General features: G+C 37.5%; 3 protein-coding genes across 14 annotated transcripts in view; 2 read left to right on the plus strand and 1 right to left on the minus strand.

The window, feature by feature from the left end:
* Positions 1-307: 307 nt before the first annotated feature.
* Positions 308-9,128, plus strand: rnf20 (ring finger protein 20, E3 ubiquitin protein ligase). 2 transcript variants are annotated; one of them, XM_056768960.1, is made up of 22 exons: positions 308-401; positions 903-1,066; positions 1,505-1,573; positions 1,660-1,758; positions 1,867-2,014; positions 2,089-2,271; positions 2,395-2,510; positions 2,581-2,727; positions 2,823-2,897; positions 3,469-3,588; positions 3,833-4,012; positions 4,546-4,681; positions 4,754-4,875; positions 4,965-5,121; positions 5,204-5,489; positions 5,574-5,691; positions 6,046-6,195; positions 6,320-6,532; positions 7,024-7,149; positions 8,043-8,183; positions 8,295-8,399; positions 8,481-9,128. In XM_056768960.1, the coding sequence occupies exons 2-22, from the start codon at positions 905-907 to the stop codon at positions 8,655-8,657; spliced, it is 3,030 nt and encodes a 1,009-aa protein (XP_056624938.1). In that variant the 5' UTR covers positions 308-401; positions 903-904; the 3' UTR covers positions 8,658-9,128. The 2 variants fall into 2 exon arrangements, with proteins under 2 accessions (XP_056624938.1, XP_056624939.1); XM_056768961.1 differs by having other exon boundaries at positions 324-385.
* Positions 9,129-9,914: 786 nt separating this feature from the next.
* On the plus strand, positions 9,915-16,691 carry si:dkey-74k8.3 (uncharacterized). 2 transcript variants are annotated; one of them, XM_056768914.1, is made up of 4 exons: positions 9,915-10,563; positions 11,083-11,142; positions 13,363-13,465; positions 15,186-16,691. In XM_056768914.1, the coding sequence occupies exons 1-4, from the start codon at positions 10,363-10,365 to the stop codon at positions 15,539-15,541; spliced, it is 720 nt and encodes a 239-aa protein (XP_056624892.1). In that variant the 5' UTR covers positions 9,915-10,362; the 3' UTR covers positions 15,542-16,691. The 2 variants fall into 2 exon arrangements, with proteins under 2 accessions (XP_056624892.1, XP_056624893.1); XM_056768915.1 differs by lacking the exon at positions 11,083-11,142.
* Positions 16,692-18,103: 1,412 nt separating this feature from the next.
* Positions 18,104-25,390, minus strand: part of zgc:66433 (uncharacterized protein LOC321250 homolog) — a 31,996-nt gene continuing 24,709 nt past the window's right edge. For all 10 annotated transcript variants that reach the window (XM_056769198.1, XM_056769194.1, XM_056769195.1 and 7 more), the window contains 7 exons: positions 22,930-23,088; positions 22,666-22,774; positions 22,153-22,514; positions 20,844-22,062; positions 20,091-20,215; positions 19,212-19,299; positions 18,104-18,827 (listed from right to left, as the gene is read on the minus strand). In XM_056769198.1, coding sequence (XP_056625176.1) covers positions 18,679-18,827; positions 19,212-19,299; positions 20,091-20,215; positions 20,844-22,062; positions 22,153-22,514; positions 22,666-22,774; positions 22,930-23,088 — 2,211 coding nt within the window. In that variant the 3' untranslated portion in view covers positions 18,104-18,678. The remainder of the gene's footprint in view (positions 18,828-19,211; positions 19,300-20,090; positions 20,216-20,843; positions 22,063-22,152; positions 22,515-22,665; positions 22,775-22,929; positions 23,089-25,390) is intronic.

Genomic DNA, 25,390 nt, shown 5'->3' on the forward strand with positions numbered 1-25,390 from the left:
AACATAATGGGGGATACATTACAACTTCCGCAAACAACAAAATCGGATGAAATGATTTTATACACACAGTATAGGTATTATAAACAGGATAAATCAGTACATTCTATCCACTACCTTTTCCAGTATGATAAATGTTTTCTCATTTATTATTTTATGATTTTACAATACTCTTGGGAGTTTGTTATGTACAGTGTACCCTACACAAAGGTTTTCGAGTCAACTTGGATTTGGATGGCATGAAGCGGTTGGTCCTCCCGGCCTGTGGTGGCGCTGCAGTCACGAGCTCGTGTTTCAGTGCAGCAGAAGCAGAGCGTTGTATTTCCGGGAGCTCGCTCGGCCGCTGGATGAAGCTCAACAGCAACATCCACAAATTCATTTCATTAACGTAAATATCAAACTCGGTAAGAAGTTAACACAAGAGCATGAAATAGTAGTTTATCATTGCACTTTTGTACTACAGTAGTTTACCCGCACTTACATGTAGATCACAGGTTTAACTGTGCATTTCACCGGCTCGTCGTAATTTTGGACTAAATATATAACATTAAACTATAACGTATAGCAAAATGAGATGAGTGTATGTTAAATTGTCCACGAACCAAAAACAGATCAAAACTACATTCGCCCCACCGTGGTTTTATTTGATATATGGAGGATCCAAACACCATTAAATAGCACTGTGCATATATCTAGAAAGTATTCATTAAAAAATTGCTTAAAAATTACTGTATGTAACAGACAGGTAATTAAGTTCAATATTTCTTCTCTGCTTTTCTGATTCATTTCATCATTGATCATGGACTGCAGAACCACTGTTGTGTTGTTTCACTGTGTAATCTCGTTTAACTGGGCTTGCTGGTTGCACTTTATTTACTGGAACAGTGTCTGTCTCTCTTACACAGTGATGTCGGGCCAGAAGCGCTCTTGTGACCCCAGTGGCTCTGTTGCCCTCGGTGCTCCTCCAGAGAAGAAGAAGGGTGGTGAAGATGGAGAGGGAATGAGCACTGGATCAGGAGGAACCACTGCTGTAGAAACAGTCATTAAATTGGGTGGAGGTTCCAATTTGGTGAGACTTTAATTGTCATTAATGATTGTAGATTACATGTTATACAGAGAATGTGAAGTTCTATGTTGCATGTCACAATAGCGCGCCATCTTGGGAGGATCATGCTCCGCTGATATAATTTTTTTATATTAGTGTTACTTTTTTGTATGATATATTTAGAAATCGAAAGTGAAAGAACCAGGGGCTTTTCCTGAACGACTCTTAATGTGTAATGCCAAAGCAGTTTTAAACAGCAAGACCGACCTACCATAGTTATATTTCCTAATCAAACAAGAAACAACAAAACACTGCATTGAACACACTAGCAGCCATCCTCCCAAGATGGCGCAGCATTCAACAAGGCGTGACATTAATTAACTAGCTCAATATATGGGTGTTATTTTGTGATGTGATGTTATTCCACTGACAATCTAATTGCACTGTATTTCATTCTTGTAGGAGGAACAGGATATCAAAGCTCTGCAGATCAAAAACAGAAAGTTGGGAGAGGCGCTAGACCAAAGACAGGTACATACTGAGATCTCATATATTTATAGCACAATCACTCATTCACTTAAACATGCACTTAAACTCTTTATGTCGTGTTGATGTAGGTGATAGAGGATGAACTAAGAGAAAGAGTCGAGAGATTAGAGACACGTCAGGCGACAGATGATGCCAGTTTGTTGATTCTTAACAGATACTGGAACCAGGTAATTATTCAGTTGACCATTTTAAACACTGTAAATTTAAAATACATCTGTTTCGAATGCAAAATATTAAATGTAATCCCAATCTTTGTGGTTCTCTTACCTTTTTAGTTTGATGAAAATGTGAAGTTAATTGCACGTCGCAATGACCAATCAGGCAGCGAGCCTGTGGAAAGCCAACCCCCTGAAGGGCGGAGTTTAAAACCAGACACGCCAGAACCAGATGGAGACTCAAATCCGGAGAGAGCAAAAGACAGAGGTGTGAAACAGAACTGAGCAGCATAACCAGGCATAGTCACCACTGGCATGAAGTGAATGTATTTTTTTGTGTAGGTCAGGGAGAGGGTGTGAGTTCATTTCTGGCCACACTGGCCAGCAGTAGCAGTGAGGAGATAGAGGCGGCGCTACAGGAGCGAGTTGAGTCCAGCTGCAAGCAGGCAAACCGGGTGGTTGAAATCTATGAGAACCTGAAGAACACAGTAGATCAGCTGAAGAAGAACCTGGAGTCTGGCGCAGGTAAGAGACTCTGAACACCAACAAATACGTCACAACACTCTCCTGCATACACTGATTCTATTTGATACTATCTGCCTTCAGTTGGTTCTGTACAAATGATTTTATTATGTGATTTTTCGTCAGGTGGCAGTCTCTGGGATGTCGCTGTCCGGCTCAACACCCTTCTGGCTAGTGAGAATGAACGTCTCCGTCAGCTGACAGATGGTCTCCAGCAGAAGCATAGTCACATGACCAGCGAGGTTGGTGTTTGATTCGTTGAATGTTTCTCTGTTTGTCATAATGAGTGCTCACAGTTTGTATCTGTGTTAGTCCCGTTCGTTGGGCCGTGCGGCAAACCGTGCAGATAATAGAATAAGTGAGCTCCAAGCTCTAATAGAGGAGCTTCAGTGGGACATGGAGAAGATCAGACGAAGAGAAAATCGCCTCAACACGCACCTTGCAGAGGTGCTGGAGAGGGTAAGTGTCGACGTGAAGTTGGGTACAACATAATATTTTTGTTGCTATGGAATTTGGCTGATTTATTTGTGTATGTGCTCTTTCCTCATAACCAGGTGAACAGTACAGGCTACAAAGTGTGTGGTGAAGCAAGCAGTGTTTGTGGAACTATCACTATCAACAAAAGGAAGGTAAAAAAATCATACATAAAAGTTTGCATCAACTTGGTAGAAATGTTTGCAAAGTAAGCAAGCTATTTTCATATTGTAGTTGAGCATTTTGCCTTTCAGGCTAAATATTTTTAGAAAATTCTGTGATATCTCTCATTTTTTTCTCAAGGGGGTACAATTAACAATATCTGTTAACATTTGAGTTAATGTCCAAAATTAGATAACCCTGTTTAATTTCTTTTTCAAAAATCATGTTTTTTTAATTGTGCATTCTAATTAATATAAATCAAACTGCAGTTGGTTTATTTTGATTTAAGCCATAAAATCGAATAGAGATATCTAACACAATAAAACATAATGAAATCATGATTTATCCTTCATTTTTCACTTCTATCTTTTCCGTCTTAGAAATATATTCATATATCAGATATAGCAATACATAAACATGTATATTATATAAAAACATATACAGTTTTACAAGTGACCAAAACGAATGAACTACGTTTGATGTTGTTGTTAATAGTGTTTAGCAGGTGTTTGACATAATGTTGTTCTTAACATTGATGCATAATAAAACTATTCCCCTTGTTAGTTTGAGGAGATGAACAGTGAGCTGGAGGAGAACAGGGAGCTTGCGGAGAATCGGCTTGGTGAACTCCAGAAACTCCAACAAGACCTGCAGACGGTTTACCAGGAGAACAATAACATGAAGGTAAAATGCATTAATTTGATGGATCTACCTCAAGACCTTGCGAGATATGTTTATCAAGCAATGGCAAGGTCAAATCCGACACTCATCTAGGAAAGTTACGGCTCCACACAGATTATAGTGTTGTTTATAAAATAAGTCAAATTAATTAACCTTACAGGATTGTTTTATGAATTAGGGTTGTAGATTCTTTGCAGTCAGATTGATGTTTTCACTCATTGAGAGAGAAATGTTGGGTGTTTGTCAGGTGGAGTTGTTGTCCAGGGCTGAGGAGGTGGCCAGAGAGAGCGCTGAGTATCGCTGTCTTCAGTCTCAGTTCTCAGTGCTCTATAATGAGTCTCTAGTGCTGAAATCTCAGCTGGACGAGACCAAAGCACGGCTTAATACGACCAGGACTGCCCGCCTGCGCCAGCTTGACCACATGGAGGTACTGTCCCCTCTAATCTATGTATGCTTATGTTTATATACCTAAAAGAACAGTACTGCTGGTAAATGTTATTGACTTCAAAGCTTTTGGAAAGCACATTAAAATCCTGCTAACCAACCAGTTTGAACTCCTGAAGACACAAATGACAAATATATTCAGATTTTACCGTGTAAACACTGTTCTTTATGTATACAGTTAAAGGGACAGTTCACCCAAAAATAGTAAATCTATCTTCAATTCCCCTGTCATCTCACCCTCAAGTTTTTCCAAATCTGTTCAAAAATGTTTTTTGTTCTGATGAACACTGTGAAAGATATTTGAAAGAATGTTTGTAATCACACAGTTCTTGCCCACCATTGACTTGCATAGTAGGTCAATGACAGTGGTAGTCAAAAGTGCCCCAGAATGGTTTGCTTTCCTATATTCTTCAAAATATCTTCTTTTGTATTCAACAGAACATAGACATTTATAAAGCAAATATCCCCTACTATGGTAGTCAATGGGTTTCATGATTAATCTCTGATGTGTTTCAGAATGATGAGGAATCACTGCAGCGTAAGGTCCGTACTGAAGTGATTCAACTGGAGGACACGTTAGCACAGGTGCGAAAGGAGTATGAGATGCTAAGGATCGAGTTTGAGCAGACGCTAGCTGCTAATGAACAAGCAGGTAACCTCCCTCCATTTCGAATGATGCTCGTGTCAGTATTTAAATGATTGAACTTCTTTGCTCTTGTCTTAGGTCCTATAAACCGTGAGATGCGACACCTGATCAGTACCCTGCAGACTCATAACCAGCAGATGAAGGGAGAGGTGGTTAAATATAAGATTAGACTGAGAGAGACTCAGCAGGAGCTCAACCAGGTGAAAGCACAAACTTCACCGTGAAAAAGTGAGATGGTGTTTCAGGCTAAAGGTGACCACTTGCTAAAGTTTTCATTGGTCTGTTGTAGCTCCGAGTTGCCAAAGGCAATGCTGCAATCCAGTCGCAGTCAAGCACAGACGTGGATGTAAAGGAAGAGACCACCTCCCCAAGTACACCAGCCCCGACTAGTGATGTCACTGTGAAGACGGAGCCAGATAGCGGCTCGGCCACACCCGGTACTACTGGTACAGATCTTTTCATTATTCATAATAACTCAATCCTTCAGAGTTTGTTCCTACTTGATGAGTTTTGGTCATTTCTCATCAGGTGTGACAGTTAAGACTGAACCAGGTACAGAAACAGAGGCTGTGGTGAAAGACGAGGAAAAGGAGAAAGAAAAAGAAAAGGAGAAAGAGAAGGAAAAGGAGAAAGAACAGAGGGAAAAAGAGAGGGTGATACGGGGTGGTCCCGGAGGCGGAGCTGTGAAAGAAGAGAGAGAGAAAGCCGGCAGCAGCAGCCAGTCTGAAGACCTAGTGGCTGAACGCTGCACTGTGATTGGAGGACCCAAACGCAAGGAGATAGAGCAGTTGAAAATAATGAGGGCGGAGCTTAAGTAAGTTCTAAATGATGTGATATTTATAATAATTGCTTTATTGACCAGGGTGAAGTAGATTGTAATGATACAGTGATTATACAGGAAAGCTCAAGAATCTCAGAGAGAGATGAAGCTGTTGCTGGACATGTACCGCTCTGCTCCAAAAGAGCAACGAGACAAAGTACAGCTGATGGCAGCGGAGAAGAAGACGAAGTCAGAGGTGGGTATACGTGATCAGTCACATGATTTCTCAATATGTTAAGCTGTAACACCAGTAGATATATATACACGGATGCCTCAAACGTGGCATCCATGTATACATATCTATGGTGACAACAATGTGCTGCATGCGACTAAGTCGATTTTTTTTTTCTTAAATGTTCCTTTAATAGTAAAAATCTGTTATAGAAATAAAAACGTAACATTCAGATACATTTTTTAGTTTGTAGTGTACAGTTACTAAAGAATCACTTTCAAGACTTTGTATTTGTTCATAATATTATTCATAATAACTAATAAAAGGAGCAGGTTAATATACATGTGTGCATTACATTTTGTTGATCTGTGTTTGCAGGCAGAGGAGCTCCGCCAGAGGGTTCGAGAGCTGGAGGAGCGGGAGAGGAGAGAGGGAAAGAAGATGGCCGATGAAGAGGCTCTGAGAAAGATCCGTTCAGTGGAGGAGCAGATCGATATTCTCAATAAGAAACTCTCTCTCGCTAAACAGGTGCGGCTCTGATTGTAAATAATACTGACACTGAATCTGTTTGTGCTGTTAGGCTCCCTGTAAAGAATGTAAAACATTGTGCCGAAACATCAGATGAAAACTCTGAAACTCTCTTTTTACTCAGGAGGAGGACGCGCTGCTGAGTGAGATGGATGTTACCGGCCAGGCGTTTGAGGACATGCAAGAGCAGAACATTCGTCTGATGCAGCAGCTCCGAGAGAAGGACGATGCCAACTTCAAACTCATGAGTGAGCGCATCAAATCCAACCAGATCCACAAACTCCTTAAGGAGGAGAAAGAGGAGCTGGCCGACCAGTTGCTTACACTAAAAACACAGGTTAGTTGGTCAGACCCTTTTATGATGCGTATGTTTTAAGATTGAATGTATTGTATAAATGGTTTGTCTTAAAGTGACTGTTCACCCAAAACTGAAAAAGGAGCTTTTTTGAAAAAAACTTGTTAACCGAACAGTGTCAGCCACCATTAATTTCTAGTGTATGGACACTAAACCAATGCAAGTGAATGGGCGAATGGTTAACAACATTCTTCAAAATATCTTTTTTTGTTTTTGCGGAAGACAGTCATATAGGTTTGAAATGACAGGAGGGTGAGTAAATGATAACAGAATTTTAATTTTTGAGTGAACCATCACCTTTAGGCAAACATCTGTACGGTATCGCTAAAGTTTGGCTCGTATGTTTCTTCGCTATATTGTACAAATGTACAATGATTTTATTTTTGTCAAATTATGATTTGCAGGTTTCCTGATTGTTTTGTGTGGAAGGCTTTGCATAGTTCACTCTGTATGTCTCATTTTTTATTTTTAAGGTTGATGCTCAGCTCCAAGTTGTACGAAAGCTGGAGGAGAAAGAGCGCCTCCTGCAGGGCACCATCAGCGCTGCAGAGAGGGAGCTTGCTCTGCGTACGCAAGCATTAGAGATGAACAAACGCAAGGTACACTAACATTAAAACAGCAAACATTTACAAACAGCTACGTGTGACAAATTAACATTTACAAACAGTTACGTGTGGACAAATTACGCATGCTGTTTTACCAACCATATTAACAATGGAAAATAAGCTCTTGATTGGGGCTTTTAAATGATTAAATGCATCCAGAATAAAAGTTTGTTTACATTATATATGTCTGTTTATTCTGCATATTAATTTTGTATTTATAAACACAAAAGCCCACACATACATATGTATTTAGAAATATTTAGGTAACGATAATTTAAATGATTAATAAACGTTTAGTAATTTTTACCCTTTATATTTTTCTTAAATATATACATGGATGTGTTTATCAATAAAAAAATTATATGCACAGTACATAGACTTATATTATGTAAACACAAACGTTTATTTAGGATACGATCAATCGTAATTAATCTTTTTGTCACCCTAATCCTAACATTACCATTAATCTTACATTTATCCGTTTGATCAGTATCAGTGTGTTTCATGAGGATTGAACTCATGACCTCTGTGTTGCTAATGCAGTGCCAGTTGAGCTACGTGAACACATTACACATTGGCAAAACATTACATATCGCTGCTGTCCTTCTAAAGGCTTGTTTTTTCCATATTTTATGTTTTTTGTTTCTTGACATAAATCATTATTAGTAGTCACCTTTTATGTTTTGCAAATATCTAACCAATAGAAATGATTAAAAAGTTCCTATCAACTTTGACAACATTGTATTTAATCATTTCTAACAATCATTGTTTTTCCATTCCGTGAAATAGTTGGACATCAGAGGTTTCGGGAAAGGATAGCAACGACATACTCCTAAAATAAGAATTTAAGGGGTGCTGAAAGTTCTTTTGATTTCTTCCTGTTTTAGGCACAGGAGTCAATGTCGCTGTCTGAGGACGTGCGAGCTCAGTTGGAAGTGGTGCAGCAGAGGTTGGTTGCTGTCCGAGACGAGGTGGTCGAAAACAGCATCTCCCGTGAGAAAGAATCCTTCAATGCCCGGCGGGCACAGGTGTGTGCACAGTGAAGACACTGTCGTCAAAGATTTAACCGGGTTGAATCTGTCATTCACAGATCTGCATATTGAAATTGGCATATGCGATGTCTCTTTTTTTCTGATTAGGAGGATATATCCAAGCAACGCAGGAAAATAGAAAAGGCCAAGAAACCCGCAGAGAACATTCGCAATGGAGACGAGATCCTGAATGAGGAAATAAACGAATACAAGGTCATTGATGTTGTCTATTTGTATGGGTCACCAGATGTTTATTTTTGTTTAAATAGCTTCACGTGTCTTTTTCTGTTGCAGGCCCGGTTGACGTGTCCATGCTGCAATTCACGTGTAAAGGACGCTGTTTTGACCAAGTGCTTCCATGTTTTTTGCTTTGAGTGTGTGAAGACGCGGTATGACACCCGCCAGAGAAAATGCCCGAAATGCAATGCTGCTTTTGGTGCCAACGACTTCCATCGCATCTACATCGGATAAGCTCATGATTATCTTAATCTGATTGGTTCAGTTCTTCAGCGTTGTTCTGTGGGCCGAATCATCATTTAAACATTCCGTTTCATTTGCTCTACGGAAAGACAAACAAAGTGTTCATGTGGTAGATATTCAAGCGCTGGTTTAACTGAACAAACCCGGTTACATTCCACAGGCTTGTTTCAGCCAACAACATAGAAGCTACATGTTTAAACTGGCTAGACCACATCTGCCATTCCACCTCTACTTTGCATTTACTACCCACATTCAAACTGAGCCAATGAAAATACGTCTATATAAGTGAGATAGTCTTTATAGACTCATTGAAAAGTAGCTAAACTGGGAAATAGTTTATTGGGGTTCAGTTTGCATATGGACAGCTGATTTTGTAATTTATTCGATGTTTACTTTTTCATTTTTGAATGTTTAATTGTGATGGTTGTGCAACTGCTTCATTTATTAAATGTAGAAACTAAATGTGATTTCCTTGTGGTACTTTATTGCAATTGCAACAGTGCAACACTGAAAATTAATTTACCTGATATTTTTTTCGTAGACAGTACACTTATTAAAGGAATATTACTCCTGGGGTGCATAAATATGGTGACGTTATAAAGAAAATACAATAGTTGTAGGTTATATTCATTAAATTGGATGGTATATATGCCAAATAAAAACTTTGTTTTCATGTTACATCTGAATTTTCTTTACATAAAAACCCCAGAATGCTTAAGCACACTTATATTTGTTTGTGTAGCTATTCTATATGATTTTATTTACAGGAACAAGAAGTTTTTTTAATTGTGATGGATTGACTTCCCTATTGAAAAACAGCATATGCTGATTAGGTAGGTTTTAAAGCTTAGCTTGTTTGTCCTGGTTTAAGGTGGTCATGTGCTGGTTTAAGGTCGACAGGACCATCTTATACCAGCACATCAACGGCTTAAACCAGCAGAGACCAGATACCGTGATTCAAAACCTACCGAACCAGCTCTGCTGTTTTCTTCAACAGGGATTCCATGAACCAAATTAGCCTGTTATTTTATAACAGCAAGATTTGATTTTAAAGTTTTTTTGCCCTTATGTAGGCCTACATTTAATGCATATAAACATGCCTACATTAGGTCTTCACACCTTACCGCGATCATTCTGAGATATAGGCACTGCACGATCCGCGCGTTAAGGGATTTAATTACTGACTGAACTCTCGCGTTGTTTGCCATGTAAACGGGTTTCTCTTGCTCTGTTCTGTTGAATGACAGATATTCAGGGGACGGAACCCGAACCCGAATTACACGTGCACTTCGGTCAAGCTCTTTACACACGATATCCATACAGACACTCACAAACTGGGACTTTTCTTGTGGATGTTTGTCTCCAGTTTTTCATCTGGAAACCTTCTGCTTTTGCGCGTTTAAAACTACTGTCTTTCTTATTGTGATTTTGCTGCGATACCATATAGAGTCATAGAGGCGCTATTTATAAACGCCCTTGCACGCGCTGTTACAGGAGTCATTCTCGTCTCTAGATAGATAGACAGCAAATTACTTCAAGTTATAAAGTGAGATGAGAATATATGATTGTTCTTTGACGATTCAAAGATTTACTGTCCTTGCCTGAAGGAACTTGAATCGAATCCGTGTTTTACATTTGGGCACAGTTCTGTAAAATATTGTAAAGTTATCTTTTTTTGTGTCGCGAGTATTAAAGGATGTCGTTTCTTAACTGTGCATCCAGAAATTCGCAAAAGCTGCTAGTTTTGGGGTTTTTGCTTCTGGTTCGTTCAGTTTTGTGTCATGAGCAGCACAAAGCTGGATCTTATAATTTGGGATCCATTCTGGAGCCTCTGGATGGGCTGAGAGAATACGTGGAGTCTATCGTTGGCACCCACGCGCTTCAGATCGGTTTTGAGGTAAACTAGTTGTTCATTTATTATTTGATGTACATATTCTGCAAAAATAACCTTTGCTCGGATGCTGCTCTTTCATTGCTCAGGTCTACTTGGTTTCCTCACAGCTTTCGTTTTCATTTTCCCAAGTGTTTGCGGCAAAGGTTTCACCACAAATCCAAAATTAAAGCGAACAAAAATGTGACAGTTCTTGTATAAAGAAGCTTTGCAACGTATATGTGAATATATAGCCCTGATCATTTCTTTCATTATTGTTAAAAAAATGCTTCAAAACTGCTGAGGATAAGCAGAAGTCTAAATTTGCTTTATGAGCATTTATGTTATTTTATTAATTCTATTCTACTGATTTCTGATGAACCTTTAATGTGGTATGCGGTATTTATTCTTCTCTTTCCATCTTTATCCCTCTCTCATCTTGCCTCTGAACCTGCTAATCCTGTAACCCCTCGACTCATCCTTTGCTCCGATATCATCTTCTCATGTTCCCCTCACCCGACTGTACCCCACCTCTCTTTGACCCAGAATGCTGTATTGTACCTTGACTCAGTGTTTGGTCCAGAGAACGTCTATTCTGTCGCTATGGTAAGAACAAGTAAAAGTCATTCATCAGAGATCATGAACGCAACCACACGGATTGATTGAAGCACTTGTTCGGACATGCATCATAGCGCTCTTGTGTGAAAGCAGCAACTGGTGCTGAACGAGGTCAAAAACAGGTGCACAAGAGTGACGAACAACGCATCTTTTGTAAAATGAGTGTTTTACCTATTGGCTCCTTTCATGACACTTATTCTTTGTAAATAAAAGATTGTTTGTTTGTCACACACGTCATCCACTTTCAAAAGAGTTGACCTTGTGTTAAGTAGAGTGTTTAATCAATCACGATTAAAGTACGCGCATGGCCGCACGTGCATGAGGGGGCGCTGGCCAGCTGTCATTCTGTCAGCTTTTCTCTCACACGGATACACATTTGTGTTCCCAGCATAAAACTCCGGGATACTACGCCACAAAAGGAAAATTGTGTCATGAATTGCTTAAACTTGAATGATAACTTTAAGACCTCCGTTCATCTTCGGAACACAAATTAAAACAGATGGGGGGTTCAGGAGGTCTCCGACTCCCCCCAGACCGCAACTTAATAGACATTCAAAGCGAAGGAAGTGAGTGAAGTCAGCATATGTGTGACTGCAGTATAGTTTTTGCGCGCAGTTTATAGTTTTTTTAACATAAATAACAACCAGTCTATTCAACAAGTTATTATAGTTTTGATTTAGTTTTATTTTAAATTAGATTTTTTGTTTTTGAGTTCATTTTAGTTAAAGTTTTAGCAATTTGGATATATACTTTTTGTCATTTTATAATTTATTGGTTTATTTTTAATGTTGCTATATAATATTAATGAATTTTTTTTTAATTTGTACTGCTTTAAACTTAATTCAGATTATTTTTGAGGCAACAATTTTTCCTTAAATTGAGTTTTTCCAATAATTTGTAGGTCAATATTTGATTTCAATGAACAGGAACGTTTTAAAAGTTTTAATGTTAGGAAACTAATGTAACCTTGTTTCCACATCAATGTCCAGCGTGCGTCCCGAAGACCACGTGACAAGTGATGTGACGATTCACGATGCGATACACGATACTGATATCACAGTACAATTCACAATATTTTTTTGAAAAAATAAGTTTAAGAAAAATTTGAAACGAACAAATGCCCTTTTATATTTCCTCATATGCAGCACATTTCTTTATTAAAATATCTTCAGTGTCAAATAACAACTAAATTGCAATTTTTTCAAAGAAAAATCGGCATATCTAGGTTTACCAAGTTTACAGTAAACACAGCGGCCCCAGCTGTTCCAAATTGGGATTCACCTCAACCGACTTGAATCTTCACATATATTATAATCGATTTTTCACCGGATGACAGTAAATCTTTACATCCCTACATGTTCCAAAATATAGGAGTAGGTAAGGATACCAAATGATGGAGAAGATACCATCAGGGAGCAAACATGGGTAGCGAAAGCCTCGATTTTTTTCCGTCTGCACAGAAATGCTGCCTCTGAGTTTTCAAACTAAAACAGGATCTGTAGTGTTTCCAAAAGTCTGTTTTCAAGGCTCGAGTTTGGGCGCCAGGCATAACCAAAGCAAAAGTTATGTGTTTTTTACTTTAAATAACTTCAAATAGCCTAATCTTTAAGCATCTTAGAAGTCTGTTGAGGGCTTAAAGGAAGTCCGGGATGTCCTGGTCAAATTTTGTGCAAACTTATAGCTAATGAATTATTATTGCATGGCTCTCTGAAACACTCTTTTCTTATTGGTCAATCATGGCATTCTGCTAAACTGTAAGCAAATAAATGAATGTAGTTTCAGAACCATTTTATGACACTGTGCTACTTCTATGCCTTTTCATAACTATGCATTCTTTTTTCTTTTTATACAATCAAATCATTTTAACTCCTTTTTTGGATAGTATGTAATGTGCAATATAATATGCAGCCAGCAAGTCACTACTGCAAAATACAGACTGATCACACTGTCTGGGTTTATTTTGCAATAATGAGGTGCTGAATGTACATCATTTGTTTTATCTCACATGCATTGTGTCAATACAGTAAGTTAAAGGGAGTTTTGGTTAATGATCAGTGATCTGTGAGTTCTCCATTGAGTTAATATAGACCTCCTTCTTTAGGAACAACCATTCAATACTGCACACCACATAAACACTTCCTCAAATCTAACTTCTGTCTTTATGTCTCCACCCCTTCCTCCTTTTCTTTACCTTCTCATTCCATTCAGTTTGTTGAAATGTTGCTGAAGTTTGTCGCTGAAGGAGCTGCCAGTGGACTTAATGTTATCGCTGTCTATGTGTCAGAGATTCTCAGAGCTACAGGGGTGAACGGTGAGTGAAGGTCATTTCTCAGTGTCAAGGTTGTATATATTTTAAGACCTGTGTTTTAACTTGAGTGTGCATACATTTGTGCAAACATTTCTATATGTAAATCGGTATGCAATGCACATTCAAATGCATGCCTTGTGTAACTAGTGAGGTCAGGTTTGGTCGAGGCATGACAATGTATGTTGTTATTTTGGCACTGAAGGCTTCTGTTACTCAGTACTTACAGTAAATAACTTTATCTGTATGTGACTAAATGATATATTTTAAAGATCAGCATGAAGTAAGAAAAGTTGTATTTTCACTTATGGGCCTGTATAGATAACATATAAAGTCCACACTGAATCTGCGCTCACAGAAAGATTAAATTCATTCTTGTGTGTGTTTATTAACAAATCTGATTATCCGTTGCAGTACAATATGATTTCAGTACTGTCAAGGCATTTAACCTTTTAAAACTATTCCAGATTTTCCACAGAAGCGACACAGAAGTGAAGATTTATGTCAACACATCGCTAGAACCCATAAGGAACTGCTTAGCAACAACCTAGCAACCACATCCACTGCCTAGCATCAATATAGGGGACTTAGGTCTCTTGCAAACACTTGTAACATCTTAGGAATGGCATAGAAACTGTATAACTGTGTTTCTCAACCATGGAGCGCTTCACATTTTGCACACAGCCCTCATCTGAGACTTAAATTTAATTTAGTGCATTAGTGACATGAACCGAGGGAGTGCTCTAACCACTGAGCTACAGAAAAGCATAAAATAAGAAAGTATTCTTTCAGTCCACTTTTATGCACTTCTCAGAAATATACTTAAAATGACACTTAAGTATACTTGATTCATACTGACAAGAGTCTAAAGTGTATTTGGACTATACTGGTATTCAGTCTTGTGCTCAAGATATAGAGTATGATTATATATACTTAAATGTCTACCTTTACCAGCTAAAAAATGTGCTACAGGTAGAGAACTAGTAAACTATACTGTAAGTACATCTATTAGTTCACCTGTATAGTTCCAGTACAAAATATTTTTTTTTTATAAACTAGCTGTGTACTTGAAATTACACTTTTATAAACTGAACAGTGGGCCAATTCAATCTTTAGATTTATTTAAATTGTACACTTTCAAGTAGGCACATTGATAGTACGTCAAGTACACCTTAGTTGAGTCAGAGTTATTTTAGTTTCGAATTTAGTTTTATTAATATTTTTAATAAACTTTTATTTTTAGATTTTTGGTTAATTTTGGTTAAAGCCTGAGCAATTATGGTATATGCTTTTTGTTATTTTATAATTTATTGGTTTATTTTTCATGTTGCTTCAGAAGATTCATTTATTCATTTTTATTTTAGTTTTTGTTTATTATTATAATTTTACTGCTTTAAACTTACTTTGGTTTATTTTTGAGGCAACATTTAAAAAAATAAATTAGGTTTCAATGAACAGGAACGTTTTCAAAGTTTTAACTTTAGTAAACTAAAATAACTTTTAAAATTGAGTATACTCAACAGTAAAATGAACTTTTTTCTAACTGCAGCATTTTAATCAAAAATCAATATCCGTCTTACCCAACACTCATTGGCCTACTTGTATGGCTTATCAGGAACGCAAAATAACAGACAAAGTCCTTTTAGTTTATCATTGTTTTTTCATTTACTTTTTTCAGTGAATTCTATTTGAACATTTTTTTCTTCTGTGTGTGTCCTAATCATAGAGTCGATATCAAGCCCTCATTTCACCACCGAGGGTGTGTCTGCTGTGATCAAATGGGCACTGCTGGCTCTGACTGGCTACTCGATCCTGTCCCTGGTGCTTCGGGTCACCGTGGCGCTTGTACGGCGAGTGTTTTGGTTAGTCAAAGTGATTTTAGTCCTGTGGCTCTTTGTGCGGATCGTCAGTGACCCTTCTGCCTCCACCGAACTTATTGGAATGAGACTGACTCTACTGGTGCTCATCTGCGCTGTGTTTGGAATCGTGACGAGCAGCGCCGGCGGGACCGGAGCCGGTCTCGAGGAGCGAGTCAGAAGACTGGAGGGACAATTCAAAATGGAAAAAAAGAAAACGGAGTGATAAGCGACTGACGAGGAAAGCGGAAACACAGGATGAGCAGACTCATGAGAACTTTACTTGTCTGATCTTGTCTGTTGTCTCAGTATTTTGTGATGAGTTGGTTGGGCACTTAAGCCAGTTAAATATGTTTAAGGAAATAGAATCTATTTTTTAATGTAAAGAAAGCAAAATACAAAGCTACATCAGACTCCTCTGTGAATTATATGGTCATATGCATACAGTCAGAGATTCGTTCAGATTTGTCACACAAACACAAGGTGTGTATAGCACTGTTTATATACCATTGAGTGGATTAGATGTTTGAATTTACTTTGTCCTTATCTGTCATGAAATGAACAGACTGCCCTGCATGTGACTACGATACTTTATGCAGTAGCCTACATGTATGCAATCGATAAAACAAATATCAAACCAATCCTTTACACACTTGTGTACTGACAATATTTTTATATCTATTGCTTCCAAACCAAACAAATTTGTCTTTAAAATCATTGTCAGATGGTTCAGAACTGTAGTGCTTAATATCATGACATTCATACATTTTTAAGTGACTCAAGTGTCCAAATAGGTACAATTGTATTTGTCCATACTAAAAGACATCACATGATGATGATAATGTTGCCATACAATGTGTGTGTATTGTATTGTTGTGTACAGAAATAGCCAACAATCAATTATGTAAATGTTTGTAGATCACTGACAAATCAAGACCTGGTAAAGTACAAGAGACGCAGATGATAAATAATGTATCTTGAGGTTGTTGTATATGATATGGGGTCATCTGGTTGACCGTTGTCTTCTGCTCCCTTTAAATGACGAATGAACTGCTTTGTGATCTTGATGTGAAGCTTCTCATCGGCAAATTAAATAACATAGGGAAAGTGATATTTTGTTTAGAAAAACATACAATGCTATTAATGTGTAGTTAAATGAAAGGTCTCATGAGAATAAATGGGACCTATTTGACTATAACAAAGGTGGATGAATATGTCTTTGAATATGTAAAGTTACAGAATGTAGCTCAGTTAATTTTCAAGTTGACTGGATTTGAATTACAATAGTGTAGTTGTGATATACAGCCAGAAGATGGCGCTATTCTTTAATCGCGAACTAACGCACCATTCAAAATAAAGACTTAATTTAAATTCAATGATTTGCTAGTCATGCATGAATACCCATGATCATGTTTCATTTACATGTCAACTTTTATCATTAAGTATTATAGAGATGTTACCATTAAAACTAAAATTTTCATCATAGGATCAACAGGGTTTATTATTACTAGTTGTCGTCCACGAACATCCAGATTTTGTAGAAATGATGTTAATCTACACCTTCTCTCTTAAACAAATCTGCCGTCACTTGCCTGGTCACACCCTTCTTTCATATAATCACCTCACCTAAACTTTATTACTGCTTCTGATTTCTCTTCTTTCTCAGCTGTAAATCTGAAGCACAAAGCAGGAATTTCATCTGGAAGGTCTGTGGTTTTCAGGACATGTGATCATTCATTTGAATGATGTGCTCAAACAAGTGCAAGCAAGGATTAGATTCACCTTTATAATTTAAATGCCCTAACATGTTTTGTGGTCTGAAAGGTATGCAAAGGCTGTCAGAAAAGACAGACATTGTGTATCCTTTTTTGTAGATAAGGTACAAAAACTATTATTTTTAAGGCTAGATTTTTTTGTTCTGACAGTAAACAAGAATTCCATTAATATTATAATTCTAATATAATAATATTGTGTGACATTAATTGATGTATGCTGTTTGTGTATGGATAAAATATACTTTAAGTTAAAGATGCAGTTTGATTAAAACTTCCCTAAATGTTGTACTTCACTGAAAATATTTTTTTTTCGGATTTACTTATTGTTTGCACACAGATTACTGAAGTGAAATTTATGTAAATTTACAAATTAACACAAAAAAATAAATCCTACTGTTTTTCAGTGTTGTTAGGGGTTATCATTTTGCAAATGTATGCCGTAACTAAAATTAGACCATAATTACCTTTTATTATCACATTTTAATTAGCAGTTTAATATAACCTATGAATAACATGAATAAATATTAACTGCATTAATGCATGTCAGCATACTATTTTGAATCTACATCAACTACTGATTTTATATAAATAAATTGTATATAATAAATACACTTATATAATTGTATAAGTTTGTGAATAACATGGTTCTGACAGTCTCAATCTTATCATTCACTTTGCATCAGAGAAACATTATATTTGAACATAATGTTGAAAACTAAAATTTGTGCTGATATGAAATGGTAAATTATTGCAAAATATGAACAATATTTAATAAGTCTATTTTGCTGGCTACTTTTTATGTCTCTGAAAAATGAAATTTACCTGCTTCCTTTAATTGCAAATTTGAGTCTCCTTCTTTGTCACTCTTCATATCTAGTTATACCGTAAGTAGAAGAACAAAGCATGCAGCACTGCATGAATACAGAAATAAAATTGAATGTTAAATAAAAACATCAGTGTTCCTCTTCTCTGAGAGTAGACTGATCAAATACACAACAATATAGATTTTTTGGTACTTCACATTTTATGTACAAGTCACAAAACTGTGCACGTAAATACAAAAATAAAACAAAAATTACATAAAACATACAAGAGTGAGATAAATAAATACAATGATACCATCAGCTCCATTGTTAATAACTGCACTGTAATTAACTTTAAAGGCTATAACATAAGTGAAGGTATCCTTAACTCCTAAATAAAAACAGCCTTCATGGTGGTTCATAATGGGGTAAACCAAAGGAACGCTTTTTTCGGGGGGTAACTAAACATTGTTTCCTTCTCTCTTTTTTAACAGAAGCACTCCACCTGGATTACAAAGTCAGATCTGTATGACATGGGATACTATTAAATGAATGTGATCATGATAAAGGCAGAATGCATAACCCATAATGCCTACTGCTTACACTTCCTTTATGAAGTCAGAACTTCATTTACTCCAGGCATTCAGTTCTGAATAAGCAATATGAGTCTGTACAAGTTTCCTATGACTGCTCACATCCATTGCGTATGTGTTTACAAATAAGTATAAGGAAAGCCACTGAAGTGACTTTAATGTTTTCTTGAGCTCATATGCCAGCTGGGCCGTTCACTGGACGATCTGGGGCATTTCACTCCACGCTTTGGCCTTCTTCTTGGCTAAGGCCATCCAGGGGGGCTCATCTTGGGCTAGAGGAGCAGCGGATGGGATAGCAGCTCTCTTAGTCTCCTTCTCCACCATTTCCATCGAGCAGAACACTGTTCATTCAGAAATAATATACAAGTTTGATCCTGAAATATTGATTTTAGAATGTGGATTTTATATCACTGACAGTAAGTCAAATATCCTGTAGGAGGCAGACTTTTGCTTCATGCTTTTAAAGGAGTCATATGACAAGACTAAAAGGAATATGATCGTTTGTTTTAGATGTAATGCAATGTGTAAACACGATTTAATGTTAAAAAACGCTGTATTTTCCACACAAGGAGCATGTTTGTATCTCCTCTTTTCCCCCCTCTCTGAAACGCGCAGATTTTGTGCTATGATTGGCCAGTTAACCAATGCGTAGTGATTAGTCGAATACTACAAGCGTGGGATGGAAATGTAACGACTCTTACCATATTATATACAAAGATTATTACCTTTTACAGTTGAACATGGCTGTGCAAGTTGATCTTGGGTGATTGAAGTTGATAAACTAGGCAGTGAAGCTGGTCTTGTAAAATCCTCCTGACAACGAAAGAACATATAGCACCTTAAAAACATTATCATTGCATACAGGTTTTGTTGATAATATTATTGATAATTTATCAATAAAATTATAACGCTAAATGATTTCACCTCTTTGAACCTTCTGAAATACTGAAAAGATACTGAGATTAAGATGCTAAGAACGTTTTTAATCACTTCTTGAGAACTAGGCAAGATTTTACACTACCACCCAGTGCAAGGTTTGTGCCACAGCTGCAGTTATAAAAACATTTTATTTTCTACTAAGATTAATCCTGCATTATGTGTAAACTCTTTATACATAATATAATGTCCTATTATGATTATTGTTGTTTATTTTTTTATTTTTTTACAAGGAATACCTTAAATAGTAAAGCACTTCATTATTGTTTAATTCAAATGCCCATTTAGTTATTAAAGGGACAGTTCACCCCAAAATGAAACCTCTTTCATACCTGTATTCATTTCTTTGTTGTGTTGAACACAAAAATACATTTTGAAGAATGTAGGAAACTAAACATTTCTGGGGCACCATTGACAACTAAAGTAGTTTTATCCCTACTATGGAAGTCTATTGTGCCCCAGATCTGTTTGCTTACAAACATTCTTCCAAATATTTTTCTTTATGTTCGAAAGAACAAATATAAATAGATATTATACATAGATTTGGAACAACTCGGGGGTGAGTAACTTGCAGTTCTCAGTAGAAAAATACGTTTCAATGTTTTTTTCTCTCTCATTTGTCAAGAACTGTACTGTATGTTTTTAAAAGATGACGTGAGAACACAAACTTGTGAGGGAGGTTTCTCTGCAAAGACCTCTGGGGAGTTCTCAATGAAGTTCCTCTGCTTCTGTCTTGCCACAGAGATCCAGCTTGGAGGTTCAATGTTACCACCAGATATTCTGACCACGGGTTCTGAAGGAGAGATGTCACAGATAGAAACATTTTATACATTGTAGATATAAAAGAAGAAATCAAAATAATGGGTTCTAGAGTCGCCGCCTCCACCACTTTACCCCTGCCAGATTTTAGTGCACACATTTCAATATTATTCAGTAGTATCTAAAAAATAACTACAATTCTGTCATCATTTACTCACCCTCAGGTTGTTCAAAACCTGTAAACAATTCTTTGTTCTGATGAACACAGAGAATGATATTTGGAAGAATGCTTGTAACCAAACAGTTCTTGGCCACCATTGACTTCCATTACAGGAAAATTGTTTTATAAATGAATTTGTTCTGTTGAACACAAAAGAAGATATTTTTTTAAGAGTGCAGGTAAGCAAACAGTTCGGGGACCCCTTGGTATTCAATGGTGGCCAAGAACTGTTTGGTTACAAGCAGTTTTTACAAATATCTTTCTATGTGTTCAACCTACCAAACAAAGAAATGTATACAGGTTTGGAACAACTCAAGGATGAGTCCATGAAGATAGAATTTAAACTATTATTTTCTAACAATGCAATCAAATCAAATGCAAATGCCTTTAAACAAGAAATACTTTTATTGTCGTAATTTTTGGTTTTTAGGACTAGAATTACCTGGGACTTTCCAGACAGACACCACAGTATCGTGCAGATCAGGCTTCTTGGGCGTGATGGTCTTGCTTTCATGCTGCTCAACTTCTGGGGTCTCCACAGCCTCCAGACGCTCTGACTCTGTCAGGCTCCCCCGCGTCGGAGACGAATCTCCATCCATATCGTACCGCCTGATAACTGCCGTCCTTCTCAACCGCACACCAAAAGGGTTGTCTGGAATAGACTCTTCCTCAACAAGCAACATCTCTTTTCTCATGGGTGAGCTGTGAATTCGTGCTGGCGAACTGTGCGTACGGGTGGGTTTGGAGAAGGATCGTTCTTCTTTTGCAGGTGTGAGGAGCTCGGTTGTCTGGGGAGGTTCATCAGACGCTTTGGTCACTTCGGTAGACGGCGAGATGATCTGAAGCTGTTCTTTGGCAACTTCAGAAACAAGTGACCGTTGCCATGCAGGAGCGATTGTGAAGCGAGGTTGAACCTCAGTGTTGGTTATCTGTTGTTCCAAAGGTGACTCGAGAACTTCCTTCTGCTCTGTAACTGATCCTTCCTGGGGCCTAACAGAAACACATAGACTGCTGGGCTCATTTTCCTTCTCTAGAGGACTCGCCGACGTATTCAAAAATGTTGATTGTAGAATTGGAGCATCAAGTTTCTGAGACACTGTGGGGGAAATAGACTCTACCAGAGTCAGTCTAGAAGATTCAGAAGAGTTGAAGAAATCTTCTCCAACTGTCGGATCAGATGCCGCAACATTCTCAATATCATCTATGTCTGTCTTTGAGAGCTCCGTAATGTCTTGAGATTCTTCAACGTCCGCATCCTTTCTTTTCTCCGGTTCCACCAACACCAAGCCACCAACCTTCTCGTCAACTTTGGTTTCTATCATCAATTTAACATTGTCCTCACCAAGATCTTCTATTTGGTTAATTTCCGCCCTGTCAGTTGTCTCCAATTTCACTTTAAAGTCTATCTTTCCTTGTACCTCTTTGGCATTCTCAGTCTTGTTTAGTTCTTTCTCAACATTGGCTTTAGACACACTGGCAAACTTTGGCAATTCAACCAATTCCTCTTTTTCTAAAGTCTCTTCTGTGATCTTGACTGAAACAACAGTTGAGTCTGAAAGGGAATATGGTTGAGGAAGTTGTGTATTTTTGATCATTCGACCAAGATCCATGTTGGCTTTCTCTTCATTTTGACCTACTGCACTCTTAGTTTTTACCTCTGCCTACAAAAAAGAGATGAAAACGTATTTGATGTGTGCGTTGAACAATGTTGAACAAGCTGTTGTTGAAATTTTTGTGCGAATGTGCTGTACCTCGCTCTGAAGAACCGTGTTCTCATGCTCCAGTGCAAGTCCTAACACAAGAGGACTCTTTAGGGAGCTCAACACTTCCTCCAGCAATGACCCCTGCTCTTTAGGGACGACCTCACATACTGTGACCAACAGGAAGTCATCGGCCTGTAGCTCAAGTGTCACTGGTCTTGTGTCCCATGGAGACTCCAGGATCTTAGACTTGCGGATGTCATCCTCGTCAGAAACACGTTCCTCTTCCTCAGAGGAGTCTCCAGCTGAGACGGAGGATTTCAGAGAGTCTGCCAATTCCTCGTCCTTGTGCTCAGAGGCAATGGAGGCTGTCTTTGACTCCTCTTGGTGTGAATCTTGAATCATGGGCGTATCTACAACAAATAAATTACGGAATATAAAAATTCCAATTTAGAACTGTGTTTAACCAGTTCTACAAGGTGAATAATGTTACTTTAGCGTTGTGTCCCAAGTACTTTTTTAGTATTGTTTATGTTCGTTTTTCATTATGCCAGATAGACGTACCTTCACTTTCCTCTTCCACAATGCTCGGGACCATCCGTAGTTTGTCCTCTGTTTCTCTGAGCAGTAGTTTTTCTCTCAGATGTCTTCTCTTAGTTTGCATCATTTCCATCTACACAAAGTGAAAAAAAACATTTTGTGTTCGCCATTCATCATGCCATATTTCACAACTGTAAATCAAATGACATTTGACATACTTGCTCAAGCATTCAACTTTAATAGGGGTAAAAATGTAAGAATATAAATTATTAATTTGAAAGATCTTACGCTGACTGGTTTTCTCCTGGCGCAGGCTTTGGCATTGACGGCGATGCGGTGACGGGCCGCCGTGCTGTCTAAGCAGGAGATGGAGCTGGCGGGCAGACTGAAGTCCGCGGGGACGGGGCCCTTAGGGGTGCTGGGTCTCGAAGAGCTTTCATAAGACATCTTTATATCGGGATGGGAAAAGAGAGGAGAATTGAGTCCAAATACTTTCCTTCTCAAAACTCTTCAATATAGATTGTTAAATTCAAGGGATAATTTCTTTCCATCCCTTAAAAACCCTCTTACCAGATTGGCATCATGTTAACATAATCAGTTTGTATTTCAGGTCAATCATGCCTACAATACAATACAATACTACATAGTGCACCAAACCAGAACACAGTAAATCTAATATAAACAAACACTTAACCATCTTAACCTCAACTGGTAGCTCATCATGATCAATTATAATGATTGTCAGCTATTTCCTTTCAGAGCTAAAGAAAAACAAAGACCCCTCCAGCTGAAAAAACAGTGGGCTACGGCTGGCAGTGTTACAATCATCATAACCACCGTATAAACACTCTTATCCTTTGAAGACCTAGAGTTAAATCTACATTTTGAAAGCTGACCAACTGCAAACCATTGTAAAACAACAGATCTCAAAGTAATCCGACATCAAGTACTTTCTTTCTGCTAAACCTCCAATTGTAGGTTTCAAACATATTTTCATACTCATGCTTAAAGCAATTCTATGCAGTAAATCACATTTCACATTTACTAGACTAGCTTTCATGCACAATACATTACAGTCATACATTTTGCTCCAGTATGTATGTTCCCTAGAGATTAACCCGTGACCTCTCCGTTGCGTAATGCTTTACCAACTGAGCTAGAGGAATGGAGAAATGTGCATGGAGAAAAGTATTGGGACTAGAGATGCGCGGATGAGCTAAAATGTCACCCGCATCCGCTGCTTCAAATAAATTATCCACCCGCCACCCGCCCGCACGTTTAATTTTCTCTGATATAGATATCCGCACCCGACCCGGACCCGATCGTCACTTTAATTACTCAGTCAATTTTCTACCACTGTCTTTGTCTGTAAATGCTTAAATCTAATCTTTCGATTTAGCACACACATGATGTACCATAAGAGGTACCAGTCTTATCGCTTTCATATACATACAGTGCGTCACAGTAGTTGCATATTACAAACGATTAATCGTGATTAATCACATTCAGAATAAAGTTTTGAGTTTACAAAATATATGTTTATGTAAAAACTAGGGCTGTCGAATGATTAATCGCGGCCAGAATAAAAGTCTCTGTTTACGTAATGTATGTCGGTTTACTGTGCATATTAATTTAGTATTTATAAACACATATGTACACAATATGTGTATATTTTGAAAATGTTTAAATGTTTTTATTTATATTTGCAGATAATAAAAATTATACTTGCATTTTTGTTCATATTAAAATTATATATTTTTTTAAATAATTGCGTATGTTTTTATAATTACAAAATGGAAATGCACACTACACAGCCATACATTATGTAAACCCAAACTTTAATTCTGCTTGCGATTAATCGTGATTAATCGTTTGACAGCCTTAATTAAAACACATACACATTCATGTTTATATATTCAGGACATATTTATACATATATTTAAATGTATATAATAATCAAAATAATATGTAAAAGCATGTATATTTTAATATTTTGTATTTTTCCAAAATATGCATATATGTTTTATAAATACAAAATTAATATGCAACAGTGTACAAACATATATTATGTAAAAACAAACTTTTATTCTGTATGCGATTAATCACAATTAATCGTTTAACCACACTGTTATACTGTATGCTGTAGCATTAAGAAACAAGTTCATTGTCGATATAGTGTATGTGCGTCCACTACAGTAAAATACAACTTTACTTGCACATGAAAAAATGCCTTAATGTGCCTTTTAGGGTATGCAACAAATTCATTTGATTTAGCTATACGTGAGGCGACAGTTGTCCAGGCTTGGCAGTCGTTCTGACCCAGAATGTTGGAATATGTGATTTCCAGCAGACAGTCAGACTGCTGGTGTGAACCACTGGAATGTTCTCAGACCACACTGCTGCTTTACTCATAACCCCTGAACCACTGGTTCAAACATCCCCCGGATTCAGAAAATCAGAACATAACACGGAACGGTATCTAAAGTAGAGATAGTGATCTTAACCTAATAGGAACACAAAAATTGGACATTGTGTGTTATTTCTGAACAATGCACAGTGTGGGTGACGGATAAAATCCTTGGAAATTTTTACATTGTGTGTTTGGATCAACATCAAGGTGTATAAATGATGAGAGAATTTTAATTTTTAGGTAAACTATTCCTTTAAATGCCAGTTTTAAGACAAAAAGGGATAGGTTACCCTAAAATGTATTTTTTTTCATTATTTACTCATCCTCGTGTCATTCCAA

Source organism: Triplophysa dalaica, chromosome 16 (genome assembly GCF_015846415.1).
Source record: "Triplophysa dalaica isolate WHDGS20190420 chromosome 16, ASM1584641v1, whole genome shotgun sequence".
Taxonomy (NCBI): domain Eukaryota; kingdom Metazoa; phylum Chordata; class Actinopteri; order Cypriniformes; family Nemacheilidae; genus Triplophysa; species Triplophysa dalaica.

Coding starts and splice junctions, on each gene's coding strand:
- rnf20 (XM_056768960.1), top strand. CDS start 905: ATGTCGGGCCAGAAGCGCTCTTGTGACCCCAGTGGCTCTGTTGCCCTC. Junction 5,122..5,203: donor GGCCACACCCGGTACTACTG/GTACAGATCTTT, acceptor ATTTCTCATCAG/GTGTGACAGTTAAGACTGAA. Junction 8,184..8,294: donor TCAATGCCCGGCGGGCACAG/GTGTGTGCACAG, acceptor TTTTCTGATTAG/GAGGATATATCCAAGCAACG.
- si:dkey-74k8.3 (XM_056768914.1), top strand. CDS start 10,363: ATGTCGTTTCTTAACTGTGCATCCAGAAATTCGCAAAAGCTGCTAGTT. Junction 11,143..13,362: donor ACGTCTATTCTGTCGCTATG/GTAAGAACAAGT, acceptor CATTCCATTCAG/TTTGTTGAAATGTTGCTGAA. Junction 13,466..15,185: donor CAGAGCTACAGGGGTGAACG/GTGAGTGAAGGT, acceptor TCCTAATCATAG/AGTCGATATCAAGCCCTCAT.